The sequence below is a fragment of the Humulus lupulus genome, chromosome 7 (assembly GCF_963169125.1).
Source record: "Humulus lupulus chromosome 7, drHumLupu1.1, whole genome shotgun sequence".
NCBI classification, from domain to species: Eukaryota; Viridiplantae; Streptophyta; class Magnoliopsida; order Rosales; family Cannabaceae; genus Humulus; species Humulus lupulus.
The window spans coordinates 191,082,250-191,107,481 of NC_084799.1; the positions used below are offsets into that span (position 1 = coordinate 191,082,250).

General features: G+C 39.3%; 1 protein-coding gene across 1 annotated transcript; it reads left to right on the forward strand.

Moving 5' to 3' along the window:
- The first annotated feature begins 6,677 nt into the window (after nucleotides 1-6,677).
- LOC133790056 (spermidine hydroxycinnamoyl transferase-like) lies at nucleotides 6,678-8,327 on the forward strand. Its single transcript, XM_062227647.1, has one exon. It carries the CDS (start codon nucleotides 6,815-6,817, stop codon nucleotides 8,204-8,206), a length of 1,392 nt encoding a protein of 463 aa, XP_062083631.1. The 5' UTR covers nucleotides 6,678-6,814; the 3' UTR covers nucleotides 8,207-8,327.
- The last annotated feature ends 16,905 nt before the right edge of the window (nucleotides 8,328-25,232 follow it).

Below are 25,232 nucleotides of genomic sequence, written 5' to 3' on the forward strand. Positions count from 1 at the left end.
GGAACTTGAATGCTCCATATCGAGTCATACATGTTGTCTTCGGCCCATCCCCTTCTGCTATCCGCACTTGGTAGTAGCCCAATCTCAAATCCAGTTTTGTAAAGAATTTCGCTCCACATAATTGGTCGAACAAGTCTACGATCAAGGGGACGGGGTACGTATTGCACACTGTCACCTTGTTGAGAGCCCAGTAATCAATACACAATCTCAAGCTCCCATCGTGCTTTTTTTGAAATAGCACGGGTGCACCAAATAGTGCCTTCAATGGTCTGATGAAGTATGCCTCTATTAACTCCTTCAACCGCTTCTTTAGTTCTTCTAGTTCACGAGGCGCTATCCTATAAGCCGCCTTCGTAGGTAGTTTGGCTCCCGACACCAGTTCGATATGGTGATCAATCCCTCTTCTTCAAGACCATTCGAATCTCTGGTGAAATGACTTCATCCACCGTATCCTCGTATACTATGGGAAGGGTACCATACGTGGGCTCCTGTCTTCTCACACCCTTCTTCACCTGAAGGCTGACAACAACTTGGTTTCTGGTTGCTGCTCCACTTTAGCAGGCACCACTGCAGGTGTCCCTCCCATTATGAGTAAACTTCCCGTAGCTGGGATGGGAATGGCCTCCTTCTCAGCAAGAAATTCCATACCCAATATCACATCAAAGTCGTCCATTCGCACGACCACCAAGTCAGTTTGTCCCTCTTATGAGCCAATCTTCATGTTCTGCTTCTCAGCCACGCCAGTTGTTGTTAAGGCTTCTGATTTAACCGCTTTCATGCGGCTATAGTCTTTCTCCCATTTAAGTCCCATACGTTTAGCTTCGATCTCCGAAATGAAGTTGTCAGTGGCGCCATTTTATCGTTTAGAGTGGAGTCCACATACATTAGTCCTTTTCCCAGGGTTTTCTTCACTTTCGCACCATGTTTCTTGAGAGAATTTAGCATCTGAAGGGCACTTATGTGTGTATATCTCTCATCCTCCTCTTTGTTTGCTTGCTCCCCTTGGGAAATTGATGCCTAGAGGGCACTCATCTTGGATTTGCGAGGACATTCTATCGACTTATGCAGTTTGGCACAGATGCAACATGTACGAGGCTTCTTGAACGGTGGGCAACTACCTTTGTTAGGAGAGTTAGACTCCATGATCCTCTTCTCTCCTCCCCCACTCCTTCTCTGCCAAGACTTTCCCAACTTCTTACCCACACTGTTGCTTCCGCTGGGTGAAGGATTAGTCTTCTTTGATTGAATGTTCCTCGATGAGTAATCGGTCAGTCGTTCAGCAGCAGCTTGAGCAGTGGTCAAGTCAACCACTCACTGTCTCTCGAGCTCATGCTTTGTCCAAGGCTTCAATCCTTCCAAAAGGAAAAGTGTTTGTCCACTTCGGGCATGTCTTTGATATCAAGCATCAACCCAGAGAATTTTTTTCACATATTCTTAGATTGTTCCACTGTGCTTCAGCTCTCTCAATTAGCATCGAGCTATGTAGGCAACATTTTCAGGCAGAAATTGCGTCTTCAATTCTCTATTTCGATCTTCCCATGTTGCTATGGTGCATCTGCCATTATGAATGTCATCGTACTTCGTCCTCCAAAACACTTTGGCATCTGCGAACAAGTACATTATTTCCATGGAAACATTGCCATCTTCTGATTCAGCTCTCACGGCTCTGAAGTAATGCTCCATGTTAAAGAGGAAGTTCTTTATATCCTTTGCGTCTCTAGCCTCGAGGGCCTCGACTCAAGCACTATTACTCTTCCGTATTCCATGCCAATGGGTCCATCTGCAGGTTGATTCCCGACGACCCACATGGTAAGGTTCAGTTTAGTGTTCATCTCCAACTTCTCATCCTTCAATGCCTCAACTTACCCCTGCAATTCTCTACGAGGTCATTTAGTGTATCTTGTCGGTCTCTCACTGCTCGTTCCACTTCCTCGATACGTTCCTCCCTTTGTGACTATCAGATATACTTGAAAGGTTCTTCCTTCGCTCGATTGCAGTTATTTGGGCTAGATGAATGGTCATATCCCACTCCAACATAGCCACACAGTTTTATGTGTTGTCCAGCTCTAATTCTGGCCTCACAGAACTAAGATCCTTGACCCTTTCGTCAAGGCCATCTAGCTCTCTAGCACGCCTCTCTAGCCCTTCGATCCTTTGAGTGTTGCTCACCATCATGCAAGGTGACCAAGCTTTCTCTAACCTGGCTCTGATATCAACTGTCACAGGCCACCAACTTGACTCTTCGAATTGATGGAACGGGTGGCACTTGTTAGCACACTCAGCTAACAAGTCAGCCTAAAACTCACACCTGCGGCAAACAAACCCAACGGCTAGCCACGATACAAGTCGCGCACATGTAAGGGCAATGACAAAGCTTGAGAAATCACAAAGCAAGCCATCCAAAGACAACATCCCACACAACAACTAGAGCATACAACATACGCAAGAGGCGTGGCCCAACTAAGGCAAAAAACAAGCAACACATAGACCATAAAGAATGCATACACAATGGGGCATGGATAAAAATTGTTTTATTCATATATGGACTTGATAGGGCAAGGGAGTACTCATCTTAAGCCCTTATCTTCTGGAGGTCATGGTGCTTCCCAAAGTCACCAGGCCACCTCCCCTAAGGAGCATTATAAGGAGAAAAAGTTTTCCCAGGAACATATATGATTTTCTCCTGGAAAACATATAATAATTACAAAAGTGACATCCCCCTACCCTTAAGGTTACTTGGTGCAAGACTTGACTAATGATCAAGTACCAAGGCATGCTCATACATACAAAATGACCCCATTCAGGTGTGTCATGTCGTAGCAGGTCACATATGGCAACATAACAATATTCAATTTTAAAACACATGTAATGCGTAAAACTTGAGGGACAACATCTAATATTGAGAATAAGGATGGCAAAATGGGGCTATGGAGCGGGGCGATTCGGGGCCCCAACCCGGCGGAATGTCTTTTCCCCAATAAAATTGGGGTAGAATTCGGGGTGGGGCTTTGACCCGCCCCGCCCCGATAATAATTCAGGCGGGTCGGGGCAGACCCACCCTGATTACTTTTTTTTTTAATTCTCAAGAGAGTCCTATGCAATAGTTTGAACCTTTCTTCTCCAAAGTTGATACCTCCTGCCTGTTGTGCTCCTCAAAAGTCAGATCCGACCATCTCCATCTTCTTTGCTCTGTAGGTGGTGGGTATGTGTGTATATTATATAATGGGACCTCCACTATTACCGTCGTAACACGCACGGAAAAAGCTTTAGGATATCAGGTTTTCTTCTTGTAGTGAATCCTACCTATGGTGATTTTGTTGCCGAGCCTATACCCTTTGACGTTTCTGGCATTTTGATCCCAAAAGTAGCTGATGTTCAGGTATATAAGAAAATGCATCGAGATTGTTACATATTTACTCTTAAGTAATTAATTTGTGCTATTTTCAATAACACATTTGATATTTGGCCAGGTTTATTATAAACTTGAGATCTGTGATTAATTCTTGTCTGTGTATATTATATATGTGTGTGATTGGGTATGTGTTTATATATATATATATATATAAATCTGTGTTTAATTCTTGTCTGTGTGTATATTATATATATGTGTGATTGGGTATGTGTTTATCTATATATATATATATATATAAATCTGTGATTAATTCTTGTTTGTCTTCGTATCTTCTTGGTGTATAGAATATATTATAGTACACATACTTTATATTGAGTGACCACTGCCTTATACAAATATTTATCTTTCTTTTCAACAATTCAATAAGAACACTAAGTGTTTGATGGAATGCATATAAGCATATTATACACATCTTTCTGCAATTATAATGATAATTTTGAATGACCCGTGAACAAACAATTTGTAATTAGTATCATTTTTCTAGATTTTTTTTTAGAATGACACTTTCTTATAATGGTATAATAATGTATATTGTCTTTTAAGATCACTTATTATATGTATTGATTATCAAAGTTTATCTATATGTATATATTTATAGGACAATTCTTCTATAGGGGCTTCACTTTAAGCCCTACTGGCGAGGCTCTTAGTGTTTCTCGATCCGTGAACACACTACAAGAAAATCTAAAATTAGGGGCAGAACAATTAGAGGCGGACTTAGTCCGCCGGTAATATACGGGTTATTAGCGGCGGACTATTGGGTCCGCCGCTAATAATGTGGAAATTAATAAAAAAAAAAAAAAATTATTAGCGGCGGACTTACCAATTATTAGCGGCGGGTAGTCCGCTGCTAATACCATGCCCGGGAAACGAAAGAAGTTTCAAAATTATTAGCGGCGGGTATTTTCCCTTAGTAGAGGCGGACTATCCGCCGCTAATACTATTAGCGGCGGGTAAATATCCGTCGCTAATAAGACTATTACCAGCGGGATATATTAATAGCGGCGGGTAAATATCCGTCGATAATAAGACTATTACCGGCGGGATATATTAATAGCGGCGGGTCCCGCCGCTAATAGTTTATTACCGGCGGGACAATATTAATAGCGGCGGGTCCCCGCCTCTAATAATCTTATATATTGAAAATTTTGCACATCGTTTCGTCCGTCCCTCTCATTTCTCTTCTCTCCCTCTCTCAGACGCACTCTTCTCTCAGTCCTCCACTTTGTCCAAGCACCACCACCACCCCTCTGTCCGAGCACCACCACCGCCCCTCTGTCCGAGCATTTTCTGGAGCCAATGTGGTGGCCTTTGGTGTCGACGAAGCTAAGGGCCTCTGGGTGTGCATTGGCCCATGGTTGGGGTCGAGTTGTGTGACGGCGATACACATGGTAAGTCTCTCTTTATATCTCTCTTTCACACACACTCTACCTATCTCTCTCTAACTGGTTTTTCTAATATTTAGGTGGTGGTGGTTCATAGTGGGGCTGTGAGGTTCGTGGGTTTGACCATGGCAGAGAGTTTGGCCACTGATGGGGTTTGAACACGGCATGGATTTCATGACAATTTTCAGATTTTTGATGTTCTTAAGTTTGTTATGTTGTTTTATGAATTTTTTTTTATTGTATATGTTTCAGATTTCACATATTTCATATTTCACATATTTCAGATTTATGATGTTCTTAAGTTTATTGTGTTGTTTAATAAATTATTTTAATGAGATTTGTTTCTGGATTTCATATTTTTTCAATTTTGTTTGTGTTTTTATAAGTTGTTTCCTATTTTAATGGTGTTATTATTTTATTTTTTTGTTCCTTAAATTATTATATTTATTAGTGGCAAATTACTAGGGGCGGGACTGCTGGTATTAAATAAGTTTTATACCGGCGGAGTCCCACCCCTATTAATCCGCCGGTCCCGCCCCTATTAATCCGTCGGTATTAATAGAATACCGACGGGGTGTCAGTCCGCCGGTAATACCCCTAATCACCGACCGAGTATTACCGGCGGATTATTACCGGCGGACCCCCGCCTCTAATACTCATTTCTGTTGTAGTGACAGTTTTTAGCGCGATTTTTGTTATGACTGTGTATATTGTAGCTAATTAGAGCATCCTGCAAATTTTCAGAAAATTCATAATAGTTTACAGTACCGAAAACTAGGTTCAAACATGTTGTTTTCCACGCGCATAAAAAAATTAACCACGCGTGCAACATGTTTGAACTTAGTAATGCGTGCAAAAATTAGTCACGTCGATAGCCACGCTGTTGTTGTCGGCATAGCCAGCAACGGTGACACCTAATAACTGTCGGCGTAGCTACCCCTATGTCGGCATAGGCAAATACGACAGTTAGTCGACTGTCGTCATTGCTCAATAGCGACAGTTAAAAACTGTCAAGAAATCACATTTTTGTAGTAGTGAACTATGGTATTTAATTAAGTTTTTATAAGTCATCAAATAAATTATTAACTTCTATTATTAATACATATATATATATATATATATTGTAGGAGTCATACATAGTTGATCTTGATAATTAAGGTAGCAGGTCAATGAAGAATAAAAAAGTCATTTGATTCTTTTGAAGCACCAAAACTCGAGTGCTATGTTGTATATGATAGTTTTATTATATTTTGTTCTCTTGAGAAACTCTCATTATACTTGGTGAATTGTTGATTTAAATGATGATATAATGATATGATTTAATCAAATTCTCTCATGCTACTTATATACATGCATAGTACTTAAAATTGATATTTTATATGCGGTTTAGAATATCCTTAATTCTAAATAGATTTTAGGTGTAAGATTTATAAAAAAAATTATTCCATAACTACTCTATGAAAGAATTGTAAATATTGAAAAATATGTTTTATTTAATTCATCTTTATTCTTGTATTTATTTTTATAAATTTTAAAATAAAAAAATAAAAAAAACATTTAAGGGTGTAGTTAATACAAAGTGTAAAAATAAGAATTGTAATTAAAAAAATATTTAAGTTTACGGAGAATTATAAAATTATAATTTAATATTTCTAAATAAAAAATTAAATGAGACAAAAATCAAAGTATTTGCGGGGCGGGAGAAACCCGCCCCATTTCCGTGCCTAATTGAGGACATGATAATAATTGAGCGGCGCAACATGCCCCATTTGACACTAATAAAATGTCAGTCCGCCCCGCCACTCGCTGCATGTGGTAAGTAGATAAACATTATGTTATTTATATAAAAAAATACATATGGTATAACCACTAACCACTGCGATCACGTTAGTTTGGCATGTGTATATATTTAATAGAAAACCACGTGAGAAAAAAAATATAATAAAGTGCACTTTGCCCTATAAATTGTATCATAAAATGCAAAGAATACACAAGAAGACAGAGAGAAAAATAATAGATGGCGGTGAGGATGAAGGGATGCTATCTGGTGAAGCCAGCAGAACCAACATGGAATGGCTTCCAATCTCTTTCGGAATGGGATCAAACTGGTCTCATTACTCATGTACCATCTATATACCTTTACCGGCCATCCCAAAAATGGAGTACAGTGGCCGATATCACTAACACCCTTACACAATCGTTGAGTAGAGCTCTTGTTCATTTCTATCCATTGGCTGGTCGCTTGCGGTGCCTCCCAGGAGGTCGTCTCGAGCTCAACTGCAATGCCGAAGGTGTTCTGTTCACCGAAGTCGAGTTCGATTCCGAACTCGATGCCTTGGGTGATTTATCTCCTTCATCAGAGAGTTGTCATCATCTCGCCCCAGTTGTAGATTATACCCGCCCAATTCATGAACTTCCACTTCTGGTAATCCAGCTCACTAGATTCTCTTGTGGCGGCATTGGCCTCGGCTTGGCCATTTCACAGGCAGTTGTTGATGGCCCAAGTGCGATGCATTTTTTCTCTGAGTGGGCTGGTCTTGCTAGAGGCGAACAGTTGAAAACAACACCGCTTCTTGATCGGAAGTGTCTCAGAGCAGGAGATCTCCCACTCGGGTCTCCATGTTTCAACCATGTAGAATTCGATAGCCCACCAATCTTGGTTGGGCAATCGAACTGTAACGAAGAGAGGACAAAGGAAACCACTGTGGCCATGCTAAGAGTCACCAAAGAACAGCTAAAAAAACTCAAGAGGATAGCGAACGATGGTCGAGATAGCAAGACTACTCGTCCCTATACTCGGTACGAGATGTTGGCTGGACACGTCTGGAGATGTGCATGCAAGGCCCGGAAACATAGTAAGGAACAGGCAACGGCTTTAGCCATTAGTGTCGACGTGCGGAATCGAATAGAACCGCGGATACCAATCTCTTACCTTGGTAACGCGTCATTCGATGTTACGGCAAATAGTAGTTCGGAAGACTTGGTGTCCAAACCACTAAGTTTTGCCGCGAACAAAATAAGGGAAACCGTTGAAAAGGTAACAAATGATTACATATGGTCAAGTATTGAGTATCTAAAGAATCAAAAGGACTTGGTAAAATTTAGAGATCTTCAGTATTGTACCTTTAACGAAGGTCCTTTCTCTGGGAACCCTAATCTTAGCGTTGTGAGCTGGTTGAGGCTACCTTTGTACGGTCTTGATTTTGGATGGGGAAACGAAGTCTGCATGACCCATTCCTGTGACATCGATGGAGACGTATTCCTTCGCTCCGATCCTAGTTGCAAGGACGATGGATCATTGGTTGTTGCAATTTGTTTGCAAGTGCAGCACATGGATTCTTTCAAGAAGCACTTTTATAGTGATATAGGGAGACTGTTTGACGATATGGATTTGAAAGGTCTTTCATAGTCTATTAATTACCTATGTGTTTGGATGAACTTTAAAAAGTTATTTTTGTGTTTAATAACTTATTTTCATTAAATACATGTTTACCATGTTTCTTTATAAGTTCTTTAAAAAAAACTTAATAAATAAAGAATATTTTTCTTTAGTTTTGATGAACTTTTTAATATCCCATTCGTAGAATTCCTATCACATCTTTATTGTAAGTAAGAAAATAAATAATTATATGAAAAATATTATGATTGAAAAAGCACTTTTAAAATATAACACTAAACAATAATTAAGAAAACTTGTGTTGTTTAGTAAATATATGAAAAATATTATGATTGAAAAAGCACTTTTAAAATATAACACTAAAGAATAATTAAGAAAACCTGACAACCACATGTGTATAAAACTTCTAATTTAGGTTATTTGGTAAAATCTGAAGTCTATTTTTTTTTAAAAGTAATATGCTGAATTTCTGACCCAAATAACAAAAATTTTAATCAAATTGATATTTTAATTTTATAATTATTTTAATATTTAACTTAATATATGTAATATTTTTTTTGGTTTTAGAAAAATTATTTTAATTTGATATATGCCCAAAATAAATAAAATTCCAAACTTTGTAAATTTAAAATTGAATATTTTATACAATGTTGCAAAAATAAGAGCTTGAATACCACTTCTAAATAATCCAAGGAAAATTCATACACTCATATACATTAACCTAAGTAAGTAGCATTAATCCAAGAAAATGTCTCTAATACTAGTCCAACATTGTTGCTTAACTAAGAATATTTCAGAAGAGGAATGCAATCATGCAAAGAGTTATACTCTATGCATGATATCACACTAAAAATATATTTAGGTATATTTAATTATGATCGTTTAGCTAAGAACATTTAAGAAAAGGAATGCAAGCATGCAAAGAGATATACTCTATGCATTATGCATGATAACACTAAGCATGCTTGGATATATTCAATTATGATCATATATATTGTTGGGAAACTTGATCTTTATTTATTTTCATGTTGATATAATATTAAACAAATTAATATGAGATAACCTAGAACATGTTTCTAAAATTGAATTCAAAGAGAAACAAAGATAAGAATACTTATAGTATACACAGCGGAATGAATGAGTCATTCCTTCAGTTTCTCTAACCCTTGTACTATTTCTGTCGCAGAGTATTATCAAGAAACTAAACCGATCTTCTATTTTCTTCACAGTCTTCCAATGTATCCTTAGAATCACCTAGACTAGTGTGGACAATTCTCACACATGAGATAGATACAGAGAGAAGAAGAGAAAATAATAAAAAAGGCTTAGAAAATGATTTGTGTTTAGAGAGAATCTAAAACTATCAGAAAACCAGTGATTAAACTTATGTTTAGACTTATCTCTAAGCACTCATTTTATAGACTCAATTATGTCATTTAATTTAATTAAAAAATCAATAAAATAATAGCCAATTTGAAGCCCTACGTCGAAATTATCATGGGCTTTAGACCCGTGAAATTTCTCATTTGATTATAAGCTCATTGGACTTAAAATCAAGGCTTGTATTATTTTCTATTGATTTAATTAATTAAATAATTATTTAAATCATTTATCAAATTAATTATTTATTATTTGAACCTTGATTTAAACTTATCTATTAATTTAGATATCAATTTATCTTAATTAATAAATCTGCCATAATTTCTCTTTTTTTCTAAAAAAATACATAACTCTGTGAAACTTTGATAATTCTAATTGATAATTAAATCAATTAATTGAGACTATCTAGATGATTTTATCCAAGGTACAATGGGGACCATGGGCCTATGAAATCAAGCTCCAATAAGTTATCATATGTTGACCCTCAATTTGGTCAACTGACACGGAGTCAAATGCTTGATGTGATGTAAAGTGTTGAAATAGATCTAATGGAAAAAACAATAAACGACACACAAAGTTATAGTGGTTCGGCCCTAAGAACTGGTAATGACCTACGTCCACTTAAGCTATTATTGATATCAGTTCTCAAAGGAGTGATCAAAGAACTAGGGTTCTCTGAGTTTCACAGACCTGAGAGAGATGAATAATACAATCGTAAGATAATCGCCCTAATTCTCTTGTAAAGCGTAAACTTAAATCAGTCCAAAAGTCCCTTCCTTGAGCTATTTCTCTTTATTTATAGGCTCAAGGAGGGTTACACGAATTAGTTACAGATATTCTTTCCTAAATAATCGGATCATCATGGATCATGGGAGATAATCTCGGATATGATCACAATTGTACAAAATTATCTCTAAATATATGGAGTATACGACTAGGCGGGTCGTATATAAGCTTCAAATGTTTCGTCAGGGGAATCTCACTGGTCGATGGTCGAACAGACCTTCTGCCAGGTGTCAGCCACGTGCTAAAAACGTCTGCCACGTCACCCGTGCCTGTTTTTTGGATAACATCATAAATTTCACAAATATAAATTTACTAACTTATTAATTCCTCGTGACTCCACTATAGATTCGGAATTGCACTCTTGAATTCATAGAACGATCTATAACAAATATAGATACGCTATTAATTATCCATTGTTACAACCATAATTGTCATTCAATCCTCTATAAATGGTCTACAATGAGATAGGACTAAAATATCGTTCTACCCCTCATTATATTTTATCCTTAAAATACTTAGTTCCTTGTAAATGATATTTCAGTAAACTAATTTAATTACTGAAATGAGATCTCTATCATTTAACACCTTGAACCAAACTAAAAGGGAACCAAACTAAAAGGAAACCATCGTTTAACTTCTTCATCAGAAGCTATATAGATGTTCATATCTATGATTAACACGCCCACACAATTATACTACCGAGTTCCCAAGATGTAAGTATGGGCTAGTCCGTAGGGTATAAGCTGGTAACGAACAAGTCAAAGAACTCAAATAATACAATCAGTTAGAATACTAACCACTCAGAATTGAGATTGAATTGACCTATGGTCAACTATATGATATGACTAGAATAGATAATAACGGTATGTTTACTTATCTTATCATCGGTCCAGTCTGATGTAACAAATACATTCGATCGTATTTACTTTGCTAATGTTCTGGAAAGAACATAACACTGTAATGTGTAAGTAGATCATATCGTAGATTGGCAAATCAGTGTAAATCCTATGCACTGACTAATCTTAGGACTAACTTATTTTGAACATATAATCATATTTATATTCCACTGTGATTATGTCATTATAAACAAGATTAACTATATGTTTGGGATTTAATAGAAGTTTATATTAAACAAATAATCATGAAAATAAAACATGTGAGTAAAGTGATTGACCAAGTCAAAAAATGATTTCTATTCTTTTATTGATAATAAAATGAGATTACAAATAATTTGAGTTTTAATTAGGGCATAAAACCCCAACAAAATCCCACTTGCACTAATTGAAACTAATGCATTAATTCTACTAATCCCATTTCCTTGATATGCTTATCAAATGTAGCTTCTGGTAGTGTCTTTGTAAACGGATCTGCAAGATTGTCTTCAGTTGCAATCTTCATAACCTTCACATCACCCCTGGCCACATATTCTTGAATACTGTGATACTTCCTTTCTATATGCTTACTCCTCTTGTGACTTCGAGGTTCTTTCAAGTTGGCTATCGCTCGTATATTGTCACAAAACAATACAAGCGGTTTATCCATTTCTGGAATAACACCAAGATCAGAATAGAACAGCATATTCTTATATATATATATATAACAGAATATTCTTATATTTAACGGTGGATTGTAAACATGATTTAAAGTTAAATCAAATTAAATAAATAATTAATTAAACAAATTAAAATAAGATATTTTACAATGACAATTATTTAAAAATAGTAAAAATCATACGTTTTATAACTTAAATCAAATTTAATTAAACTTAAATCAAATTTAATTAAACTTAAATTTAAACTTCACGTATTATAATAATATCATATTAAACATATAACATAATATAATCTACTATAAACTAGAAACAAACTTTTTAAAAAAGAAAAACTAGCAACAAACTTAAATTAAAAATTCATGTATAATATATAATCTCTTGTTGTCACTGTCAAATTCAAAAACTAGAACAAACATAACTTAAACAAAAATTAATTAATTAATTAATTAAAATAAGATATTTTAAATATATTTTATGATAATTTAAATAATTAAATCATATTTATTTAAAAATAATAAAGCCATAGATATCATTTTTTTTATCTTATAAATTTGTGTGATAGTTTATTTTTTATCAAGTGATTGGAGCTTTTTTTCTTCATCAAATTCACCAAAGGATATTGCGAGTTACATTAGAAACTAAAAATAGTTGATGCATGTATACTACTCTACACTATGACTTTTTTTATTCTATTATTAATTTCTTTTTTAATATTATTGTAATTTATATATATGTCATGTAGTCATGTAAATATATATCTATGTCAATGTTGTGTTTAGATGTCATATGTAGAAATTATTGATATAAATATTTATATATACTATAGAACCGTAATTCATTCTATTATATATTGAAGAAAATAAATGAAGCACTTTTTATTAATTTTTTAATACATTTATGTCATACATTATATTAAACATAATTTATTTATTTTTATTATATTGTTTATTTATTGAAAATTTATATGATAATTAAAAAATAATAAAAATAAATACATGTTTGAATAAGCATATTTATAACTTTAAAACTAAGCAAACGTGTATTGCACGTTATTTTTACCTAGTATATATAAATATATATATATACTAGATACAAGCAACGTGCAATACATTTGCTTAGTTTTATTTATAGAATTTATTAATTATTTTTATTAAATTTATATTAATGTCATATAAATTTTGAAATAAATATTCTATTTTAATTAAATAATTTTGTTGACCCTAATGTTGGCTAACTGACACGGAGTCAAATTTGCTTGATGTGGAAAAACACGTTGGATAGAATGTGATGACGAAATGATAAAGAACACAAGGGTTTATAGTGGTTCAGCCCCAGAATCTGGTAATAACCTACGTCCACTTGAATTGTTATTGATATAAGACTCAAAGGAGTGATCAAAGAACTGGGGTTCAATGAGTTTCAACAACCTTTGAGGAATAATACAATGTAGCTAATATGATAACTCTAATCTCTAGTGATCTGAAAGCAAGAAAGAAGAAGAAGATCCATTTCCCTTGAGCCCTCATTCTCTATTTATAGGCTCAAGGAGGATTTACATTAATTTGTTACAGATATTATTTCCTAAATAATCGGATACTCAGGAAATCATGGGAGATAATTTCGGATACTATCATAACTGCAAAAGATCTTTTTCGCGTATATCATTCGTACGACCATGCTGGTCGTATGAAGAGATCGAACATCGTGACACTAGATGTATTCCTGGTCGATAGTCGAACAAGAATTCTACCAGATGTTGGCCACGTGTACTAAATATTTTCCATGTCATCCATGCTTGTTTTTTGGATAACATTTGCCCCCTAAGTTTGTTTAGTGCGACCAGCAATAAAGAAACTTTAAGGAAGCAATTGTTCATATCCCCACGATGCTTGTCAGAATCCCCGTGCGTTTTTTAAAATCGTGACATAATTATGTCTAATCAAGCCCTTTCAGTTTTCAAGAAACAAATTGACGGCTTATGCACTTCCCCACGTTTCGAGAATTAAAAAAAATAATGATTGTTACTTTTTAGCCATATCTCGGTCTCCATCTTTTCCTTCTCAAAAAGGTTTTTCTTACCGTCTTTGCCAAGAACTTCAAGAACTTTGCCTACAGAGCTTCGAAGCCAGATAGTCGCCTAGCTGAGGATCTTCCTGACTCAAACTTTTTCATCCTCTTCCGAACCTCCATCTCTGCTCAGGTAATCATTGTCTTTCTAAATTTATGCCATGCACGCCGTTTCTATGCTCTTTGACTTCTGTGTTCTCGAATAGGGTTTCATGAGGATTTTTTCTTTTGTATAAACCTTCCATTGTTAAGTAATAGGTCGTCTTTATGCTTTGTATAGGTTAGGACTTAGTTTGATAGTAAGGATCATAGGCTTAGGGCGTAAGATCGACGTAAAAATTCAACCTTTAAGCTAGGTGAAAAAACTGAGTTTTTTCTCGCCCTTTAAGAGTCGAAGCAGTTCTCTTTCAGAAAACGGTTTATTTCCTCTTTGACCCGTTTTTCAAACTATTAGTGCCGAATCTTAGTGTAGGAGTAGGATGCTGATGGTTTTTTAGACGCGAGCAACGTTATCCCAATCTTCCACACTACTTCGCAAATTGTGTCTTATCTCCTCCATTGTCTGTTTGCAATTCTTATGCAAGACCCTTGGGGAGGAGAAAGACCTATTGAAGACGATCTCTTGGCCCAACTACTCGAAGGCGAAGAGAACCCATCTACATTGATACAGGAAATCCCTTTTTCTCGCCCTAGTTCAAACCGCCCCTAGTCCCCAACCAAAGAATGCCCCGAACCAAAACAAAATTCCAAAAAAGGAATAACCCTAACTCTTCAGGCCAGCCTTCTTCTGATGCCCCCTCGACCAGTGGTCGAGGCGAATTTGCTCTAGAGACCGATGTCCAAAGGCGTGCTCGCCCCTGCCATGTCGACCAGCCAGACGTGGCGTGGCACGTCGTTCCTCAAAGTACGGTGACACTGCGGATGATTGCCAACTATCTAAACACATACAATCTGACGAGTGTGACCTTAGTCAAACCATCCATCGATCAGCGCGCCAACCTGCCAGGCGGGGCCTACAGCGCCTGGTCGAGGTTCCACATTGAGGCAGGTGCCACCCTGCCTTTTCACTCATTTTTTCAGGGGGTGGCCAATTATTTCAGTGTAGCCCCCTTTCAAATCACTCCGAACGGATATAGAATGTTGGTCGCACTCTATATCCTTTATAAGCTCAAAAAATGGCCAGTACCTTCCCCCCATGAAGTCAATTTTCTCTTTGACCTTAAATCCAACCCCAACCAAGATGGTACGGGGTTCTTTCACTTCTGCCATTAGGAGTCCGGACGCACTTTTTTGTCCGACACCACCCATATTTCTAATGTGGGGATGTATCACCACGAATACTTCCTCACACCTGACCTTGCTGCGGACAACCTGGTGATAACTCTACAAAATAGAGTTATTTTACCACTAAAATGTGCTAATTGTTGCTTAATTCTTGAGTTTTTAATTAACTTATTAAGTTTTTATGTAATTTTTAATTTATTAGTCTTATTGTTGTTTTCTAGGTTTTTATATGTTTTATAGATATTTTATTATAATATGTTGTAGTTTAATTATTTGAAATTTGTGTTGATAGATTATAAGTTGAAAAAAATGTGATTTTATTGAACTTAATTCCCAAAGTAAATTAAATTTCAATTAGTATTTTCATGGACTTAATTTGAGTTATTTTATAATTGAAAATATTTGATTCTAATTTATTATTTACTTATTTTGTAGGGGATTCTAATTTATTATTTACTTATTTTGTAGGGAATAAGTTGTATTTTTTTTTTGGCTTTGAAAAGAAAAGAAGGGAAAAAGAGAGTGGCAAATTTGAAAGAAAATAGCACGAAAAGTGGTATTTTTCCCTCAGGCCCACGCCACCTGCCCAGGCCCAGTCATCAGCTACTCCTTGCCTCGCCAGCTCCCGTCCAAGCTGCTTCCGCCAGGCCCAACCATGCATCAATACCAGCTGCCTAAGCACCTCTCCACGCCAGCTGTCACTTCTTCAGCACCTTCAGCATTTATCCAAATAAATCACATGCTGCCATCTCAATTCAGCAAGTAGCCACCGAAGGCACTCGAAGCCTTTCTCCTGCCCAATGCTCATCCAAGGCCCAATAATGAAGCCTTCCTCCACACCTGACCAGCTTCATCAACAAACCAAGCCCAAATCAGGCCCAATCACTTGATACACTCCAAAGTTCAACATTTCCTCCAGCCGCCTGGACCATCAACACCACTTTGCCACAGCCACCAATATGGCTAAAAAACCATATTTGTTCCCAATGTCCACTTTTTTCTTTTCACTAAAATATAAACTCACTCTTCCATATTTTTCTCACCTAAATAAACATTCCTAATTCATTTTTTTACCCTAGCTTTTCACTAATCTTTTACCCAACCAAACATTTCATCTTTCCAATACTCTTACACTTACTCTATTTATCCTACCACTTCCCAACACAATTAAATTAATCAATTTATTTATTTTAATTTGATTAATTTAATCTCCACATTTTGCCTATAAATAGAGTCTTGTAAGACCATTTGGGGAGCTCTTCTTCTTCATCTTTTCAACATCTTCTACACATATTTTTCTCTCTTCTTTTCACTATTTTCTATCTACCATTTTCATCTTTTGAAGAGCATGTCAAGTATGTTATTTTGTAATTTTTATCTAGTTATGAGCTTCTAATCTTTTTCAAAGGTTATTAAGATGATGATGAAGCAAAATGTAACTAGATCGTATTTTTTTTATTGTATGTTGATTTCCCATTTGTGTAATATTGTTTATGGATTTTTCTATCAAAGATATGCATTTTTCATCTATTATTGAGTGTTAAAGCATATTACACTTAGTTCTTAATTATGCAAAAATATGATATTCTTTGATTAAATGTTTTTCATTAAATTGTTCACATCTAATTCTTAGAGCATAAGTATCATATTTTGCCTAAACATAATCTCTTTGATTTTGTGTAGTTTCATTAGGTTGTAACACAACTAATGCTTAGAAATTATATCTTATATAAGTGAAGAAAAATCCTACTTTTTTGAAAGAGTAACTTGTGCTTGAATAAGAAAATATATTTTGAAAAAAAGTATAGTGTGATTTATTTCAACTATATCTAAACTTGGGAATCAATATACTTATAAATACTATTGAACTTGCATTTTGTGGATTCTAACATCTTAATAATCTTATTTTACTTATCTCATTTGAAAACCATTTTTCTATTTAATCATTAATCTTTTTATTACTTATCTTTTATTTTTCTAAAACAAAATCTCATCAAATATTTGGAACTAGGTTAGAATATTATTGCTTTGTTTGAAATAGTTTCTTTTGATGTTAGTCAACTCCCATGGGTTCGACCTCGTACTTACATGAACATTATATTCTGAAATGATTCGTGCACTTGCGAGTTTAAATATTAAAACACACCCTCTTTTGGGATCAACACCTGGCTTTCACTCGTGGAGGTAAAAATTCTCACTCGAGTAGCTTCTTTACTTAGTGTCTTTCTGTCATAATATCTTGACATCTATCATGTTCCAGGCCCGTGGCTACGTCCAACTCCAGCCTTTGGGGATCTCAATTTGTGACGAACAAACCCTCGATGGGCGATGTTCAAGCTGCCGCGGAACCCGAACAGGAACCCGAGCAACAACCTCAGGCGCCTCCTCGGAGGCGGCCAACTGGGGTTACGATCAGGGAGCCTGCCGTCCCCCGCCCCCACCCTCCCCCCCCCCCCCCCGAGCAGAGGAACCTTCAGTCCCCAAGGGCAAGGGAAAACAAAAGGTTGTCGAGCCTACTGAACTTTCTGACGATTCGTCGGATGTAAACGGTACAATAATCTCATTTTTAAATAATTTGCCAATTCCCTCTCATCTATTTGATGGGGACGGCAACTTTAGGAATGCTCCCTCTTTAAACTCAGATTTCTTCCTGGAACTAGGTAGTTCAGTAAATATTGCTACGACTAGTAGTTGTAGCTCGGGTACTTTGCTTGTAATCCTTTTACTTTTATCTCTGTTCCTCCTATAGCCACTTAATCTCACTGCTCGAGTTGTTTCCTTTTGTACAGGTATGGACTCCGGAGACGTCTTTGCTCATTACGAGGCCGCCGCTGCTTCTTCTGTCTCGAAGAAGGATAGCAAGAGGGCTCGAGGGGAGAGCAGCAAGACCCCCTCGAAGAAGGCTCGAACAGAAGATACTCCAACCGCCGTCCCTTCTAAGGAAAACATGACACCTCCACCCCCCACCGAATAGTTGACACCCACGCCTGAGAATCCACAGCCCTCCTCCAGGGCCGCTGGCAAGGAGACTTTGGACAATCTGTCCGAAGGCTCCCTGTCCAGCCTCGTGGTCGGGTCAGCCAGGGAGAGGATATACAAGCTCTCGAAGCACAGACGCAGCCAGGCCGCCATCAACGAAACTGCCTCAATGGAGGTCGACCAAATCATCAACAGAGGGTTGATTGAGATAGTCAGCGTAAGTCACCTTTTGCTGTTTTATCATTTATGTCTGACTTTTCTTCCTTACTTTTTCATTTTTTGTCTTCAGGGGCTGCTGTCTTTAACTGCTAGCTGGCGCCGTGCTGGGGCGTTGGCTTCCCGTGGACAGAACTTCGATTCCCGGCTTGCTCAGGCTAAGCAAGCACTTGAGGGTGAGAACAAAAAGCTACTCGAGGAGAACAAGGAGCTGTCCAAGCTGAATGAGCAGCTGTGCGAGGACCAAGCCACTCTGACCCAGGAGCTTCAGGACAGCCAAGGGGCCCTGAAGAAAGCCAACGAGGAGCGGCACAAATGGAGGGAAAGTTCTGTACTTATCACCCAAGAGTGTAAACAGCTCAAACTCGATCTGACCGCCAGCAGGGATGAGGCGAAGAAGCTTGAAGAGCGGGTGCGGGAGCTCGAGGGGTGAGTGCAGGAGGTTGAGGAGGAAGGGGTTGCGAACTTGAAGAAGTACAAGGAGGCCACCCTTCTCTGCTTTTACGACTTTTGGAAGCACAACCGGGAGGCCAACTTCAACTATCTTTCCGAGCGGTTGAAGAGAAGTTTAATGGCGTAGTGCGCCACCCGGTTGGAGGCAGAGGAAAAGGCTAAGGTGAAGGCTCCTTCTGCTAATGCTGAAGCTGGTCCTCCTGCCGACCAGGGCGCTCCCCCAAATCCTCAAGACCCTCCTGCCCAGTAAAAATTTTTATTTTATTATATTTTTATGGACCACGGGTCTGTTTGTAAAGACCATTTATTTTTATTGCTGCAAGGGCAGCTTTTTTACTTATAACTGGACAATTGCATCTGAGCAATAATGCTCGCGGTGCAAAAGCTTTTTACTTTTAATAGAACAATTACATCCGAGCAATACTGCTCGCGGTGTAAAAGATTGCTTTTTTGATATTATAATGTTTCTTTTAATATAATATCTGTTCGTATGACCAAACTTAGCAAAGTACTGGTTTGATTTATCGAAACATAAATTTCGAAAAATACTCTAAGTACCGTAGCATGCTTTCACTCATTTTGTTCATGTGTTTACATACTCCTTGGTATGCTTTGTTATCAATGTACCTTATATGCCCCCCAAGTGATCGAGGAGCTTTAGGTCCTTGGTTACTTGCCTTGACCACGACCTGTGCGAACATTACTGCTCGATAGTAAACATAACATAATACAGCAAAACAACACACGTAATGAACAAATACTTGTAAAAATAAATTCACAAAGATTGGCAAGAATGACTGGCTGCGCACAGTCCCTTATAATCTCGTATTAAAAATGGACTAATCATGTCTTTACGAGTGATCTTAAAAAGATCTTACACTTATAAGCGATTAGCCATCTAACGTGGCTAACCCTTTTTCAAAAATTGTAAAAAGTAAAATTTAATACAAGCCAGTCTTTTAAAAAGGATTGTTTATTGGTAGTACTTGCACAGGTGTTCACCGTTCCAATAGCGTGGAACGAGATCTCCATTTAAGCGTGCAAGTTTGTAGGTGCCCAAATGGAGGACTTCTTCAATCTGGTAAGGTCCTTCCCAGTTAGGTCCGAGTACTCCAGCAGTGGGGTTGCGGGTATTTAAGAAAACTCGTCGTAGCACCAAGTCACCGACGTTGAATTTCCTTTCTTTCACCTTTGAGTTAAAGTACCGGACGACCTTTTGCTGGTACGTAGCAACTCGAAGTTGGGCTTTTTCTCGTACTTCGTCGATTGAGTCTAGGGACTCCATCATTAGTTGGATGTTCTGGCCCTGGTCGTATGTAATGCGTCGATGTAAGGGGCGATCTAATTCGACAGGTAACATGGCTTCATATCCGTAGGCTAAGGAAAACGGGGTATGACCTGTCGCTGTTAGATGAGAAGTTCTATACGACCAGAGGACTTCAGGCAGTTGTTCTGGCCATGCTCCTTTAGCGTCTTCAAGCCTTTTCTTCAGGGTGTCTTTAAGTGTTTTATTCACTGCCTCGACCTGCCCGTTTGCTTGTGGATGCGCGACTGAAGAAAAGCTTTTAATGATCTCGTGCCTTTCGCAGAAGTCTGTGAATAAGTCACTGTCAAATTGGGTTCCGTTGTCTGAGACAAACTTTCGAGGCAAACCATATCAGCAAATGATGTTCTTGATGACAAAGTCAAGAACTTTCTTGGTCGTTATGGTAGCAAGTGGTTCAACTTCGGCCCATTTGGTGAAGTAGTCGACTGCTACAACTGTGTATTTCACTCTGCCTTTCCCCGTGGGCAGGGATCCAATCAAGTCGATACCCCATACTGCAAAAGGCCAAGGACTCTGCATTTGTTTTAATTCGTTTGGAGCTGCGCGTGGGATTTTGGAAAATATTTGACACTTATCGCACTTTCGTACAAACTCCATTGAATCTTCGTTCATGGTCGGCCAGAAATAACCCTGCCTTAAAATCTTTTTCGCCAAACTTTGCCCCCCAGCATGATCCCCGCAGAAGCCTTCATGTACTTCCTTCATTAGCTCCTTAGCTTTCTCTGGTGTAATACATCTGAGCAGTGGCATGGAATATCCCCTTTAGTACATAACACCATCGACCAGTATGTACCTAGCAGCTTGCCTTTGAAGAGTTCTGGCCTTGTTTCTATCTGTCGGTAGTACACCATTTGTCAGATACTCCAAGTAAGGCACCATCCATGTATCTTCCATTCGGATTTCCATACTGCCTTTAATTACTCGTATGCTTGGCTCACTCAATCTTTCTACTGGCACAATATTCAAAGTGTCAGCGTCTTTTGCGCTCGCGAGTTTGGCTAAGGCATCTGCATTCGAATTCTGATCCCGCGGTATTTGCTGGAGGGTAAACTTCTTGAACTGGGCCAATAGATCCTTTGTTTTGTTCAAGTAGGCCACCATTTTTAGGCCTCGTGCTTGATATTCCCCTAGAACTTGATTCACTACCAGCTGTGAATCACTGTAAATATTCAGCACCTTTATACTCATGTCTTTTGCCATTCTTAATCCAGCGAGGAGTGCTTCGTATTCAGCTTCATTATTTGACGCGATGAAGTCGAACCTAATGGCGCAGTGAAATCGATGCCCTTCTGGCGTTATCAAGATCACTCCTGCTCCTGCGTGAGATTCGTTTGACGACCCATCTGTAAATAACTTCCACGAGGGAGCTTCATCTTGAGGCTCAGGCGCTCTAGGCTTTTCGCACTGCTCGCTGTCCGAGAGTTCGGTGAACTCTACAATAAGATCAACCAAGACTTGTCCTTTTACTGCTGATCGCGGTGAATACGACATATCGAACTGCCCCAGTTTGACTGCCCATTTTAATTAACACCCAGCCGCCTCTGGTTTTTGGAGGACTTGCCGAAGGGGCTGGTCAGTCAAGACTGTAATGGGATGGGCTTGGAAATAAGGACGTAGCTTCCTTGAGGCCAAGATTAAACAGTATGCCAACCTCTCGATGGGAGGATACCTCGGTTCTGCTCCAATCAGCCTTTTGCTTACATAGTAAACTGCTTTTTGTACGCCTTCTTCCTCTCTTACTAGTACCGCACTAGCAGCGACTTCAGTGATCACCAGGTAAATGAACAAAGTTTCTCCTTCGATAGGCTTTGATAAAATAAGAGGCTGTGCCATATGGGCTTTCAAGGCCTGAAAAGCTTGCTCGCAGTCTTCTGTCCATTCAAACTTCTTGTTTTCCCTAAGTAGATTGAAGAAAGGGACGCACTTACCCGTTAACTTTGAAATAAATCTACTTAGGGCTGCAATCCTCCCAGTTAAACTTTGTACATCTTTGATCTTCTCTGGCGATTTCATGTCGATCAGGGCTTTTATCTTGTCGGGGTTGGCCTTGATTCCTCTTGAATTAACAATGAACCCCAAAAAATTCCCTGATCCAACTCCGAAGGAACATTTGAGAGGATTTAGTTTCATCTGGTACTTGTTCAATACATCGAAACACTCTTGTAAATCCTTCACATGTCCTTCTGCCTTTTTCGACTATACCAGCATGTCGTCCACGTACACCTCCATGTTTACTCCGATCAATTCTTTAAACATGTGGTTAACTAACCATTTGTAAGTCGCACTTGCATTTTTCAGTCTGAAGGGCATTACTTTATAACAGTATAAGCATGTATCAGTCCGAAAGCTGGTGTGATCCTCGTCAGGGGGATGCATGCTAATCTGATTGTAGCCTGAATATGCATCCATGAAGGAGAGGATCTCGTGTCCTGCAGTAGCATCGACCAACTAGTCGATCCTTGGGAGTGGGAAGCAATCCTTCGGGCAGGCTTTATTGAGATCTGTAAAATCCACACAGGTTCGCCATTTGCTGTTAGGCTTGGGAACCAGTACTAGATTAGAGACCCACGATGGATAAAACGCCACCCTGATGAACCCATTCTCCTTTAATCTCTCAACTTCTTCTTTTAAGGCTCTCGACTGTTCCTTATCGAGCAGCCTTCTTTTCTGTTGCACGGGTGGAAAACTCTTGTCTATGTTCAAGACATGGCTGATAACTGCAGGATCTATCCCAGCCATGTCTTTGTGTGACCAGGCAAAGACTTCCTTGTTTTTTCGCAAAAACTCCACCAATGCATGCTTCATGGTTGGTTCTAAGTTTTTCCCGACCTCCACGACTCTAGTCGGGTCTTTCTCGTCAAGTTGGACCTCTTCCAGGTCCTCGACGGGTCCAACGTTTTCTTCAAAATCCCCAAAGCGAGGATCTAAATCTCTATCCTCACTTTGGGCAACACCCTATTTGGTGACTTCATCACCGGATTGGGCTTGTGTATCAATTGCCATCTGCAACCTATCTGGGGGAGTGCTCTTTGATGTTCCCTTCTTCGCCTTTGTGACTGAGGCGTTGTAGCACTCCCTAGCCTCCCTCTGGTTTCCCAACACGCGCCCTACCCCTGCGTCTGTCGAGAATTTCATGGCTAAGTGCCACATAGAGGTGACGGCCCGGAGATCAACCAGTATAGGCCTCCCAATGACGGCATTGTACGCCGAGGGACAATCGACTACTATAAAAGTAGCGAGTAATGTCCTGGTAGCAGGCGTTGTACCTGTCGTCACTGGTAGTCTGATTGACCCTGTAGGGGCGAATCCCTCACCAGAGAAGCCGTATATTGTTTGGTTGCAGGGCTCCAGGTCCTTAATGGACAACTTCATGCATTCCAGTGAAGACTTATACAGGATGCTCACCGAACTTCCTGTATCAACCAGCACTATCTTCACCGTCATGTTGGCCATTTGGATATCCACGACCAGCGGATTAGAATGTGGGAACCGGACATGTTGGGCATCGCTATCAGAGAAGGTTATTTCGCCCTCTTCTGATCGAGCCTTTTTCGGCGCGCGATCATCCACAGTCATCATCTCGATGTCTTGGTCGTGGCGCAGAGTCCGAGCATATCGTTCTCTGGCCTTTCCGTTGTTTCCTGCGAGGTGCGGGCCTCCACAGATGGTTAACAATGTGCCAGCCATGGGGTCAGGCTGCAAAGGTGGCGAGCGTTGGCGCGTGGGCGCTTGCTCGTTGCCACCTGGAGCTTCTCGTTGGGAATTTCTCGAGGCCTGTATATATCTTCTAAAGTGTCCTTGTCTAATAAGGAACTCGATCTCATCCTTCAGCTGGTTGCATTCGTTGGTATCATGTCCGTAGTCGTTATGATAACGACAAAACTTGGTAGTGTCTCTTCTCGAAATATATTTTCGAATGGGGGCAGGCTTCTTATAAGGCACGCTGGAACTCGTGGCCTGATAAACTTCTCCCCGAGACTTAACTAGGGCAGTATAGTTAGTGAACCGTGGTTCATAACGGTTACCCTTGGCTCATTTTTTGTCAGAGGTGGAAGGCTCATTATGCGGCCGTTTCTCCCCATTCTTGCCATTGTCGTTGCCGTTCCCGTTGCCTTTGCCGTTGCCGTTGGGCTTGGACCCATTGGCGGCTTTGGCGGGCTCGGCGGTCCCCTTATCCTTGCCTGGGGGCTTTTCTTCGTCGGTGATGGCATCTTCGAGCTTGATGTAGCGATCAGCCCGATCCAAGAATTCCTGGGTAGTTCTAACCCCATGTTTTCGGAGGCTTTCCCAGAGAGGCGTGCGGCGCTTAACCCCTGCGGTTATGGCCATCATTTTGCCTTCGTCTCCCACTGTCTTTGCTCTAGAAGCTGCTCGCATGAAGCGCTGGACGTAGTCTTTCAGTGGTTCTCCATCTTGCTGGCGTATTTCAACCAGCTGGTTCGCCTCAGTCGGGTGAACACGACCCGCGTAGAACTGTCCGTAAAACTCATTTACGAACATTTCCCAGAAAACTATACTTGCAGGAGGGAATTTAAAAAACCACTCCTGTGCGGCATCAGAAAGTGTCGCAGGGAAAATCCTGCACCGAGCGTCCTCAGACACTTTCTGAATGTCCATTTGTATCTTAAACTTGTTGATGTGAGATACTGGGTCACCATACCCATCAAAGTTTGGAAGCGTAGGCATTTTAAACTTGCTAGGAGTTTCTGCCATAGCTATCCTCTGGAAGAAAGGAGTGCCTTTCCTCCTATCGTGGTCGATGTAAGATGTTCTTCCCCCGACCAGCTGCTGCACTGCCTGGTTGAGGGCATCTATCTGGGCCTGCACAGCGCTAGGAATCGCCGTGGCCTCTGGTGCTGGGGGGACGTACTCGTCGTGCCGCTCACGGCGATCGTTGAGTACATCTCTTAAGTCCTCGTCTCTCCTCCGTTGCTCGCTATCTCTGAGCCGGTTGAAGACGTTATTTTGTCTGGGCTGCCCCCCAGCGTCCCATC

Bases quoted from the DNA above. Each gene is read 5' to 3' on its own strand.
- LOC133790056 (XM_062227647.1), top strand. From the start codon at position 6,815: ATGGCGGTGAGGATGAAGGGATGCTATCTGGTGAAGCCAGCAGAACCA.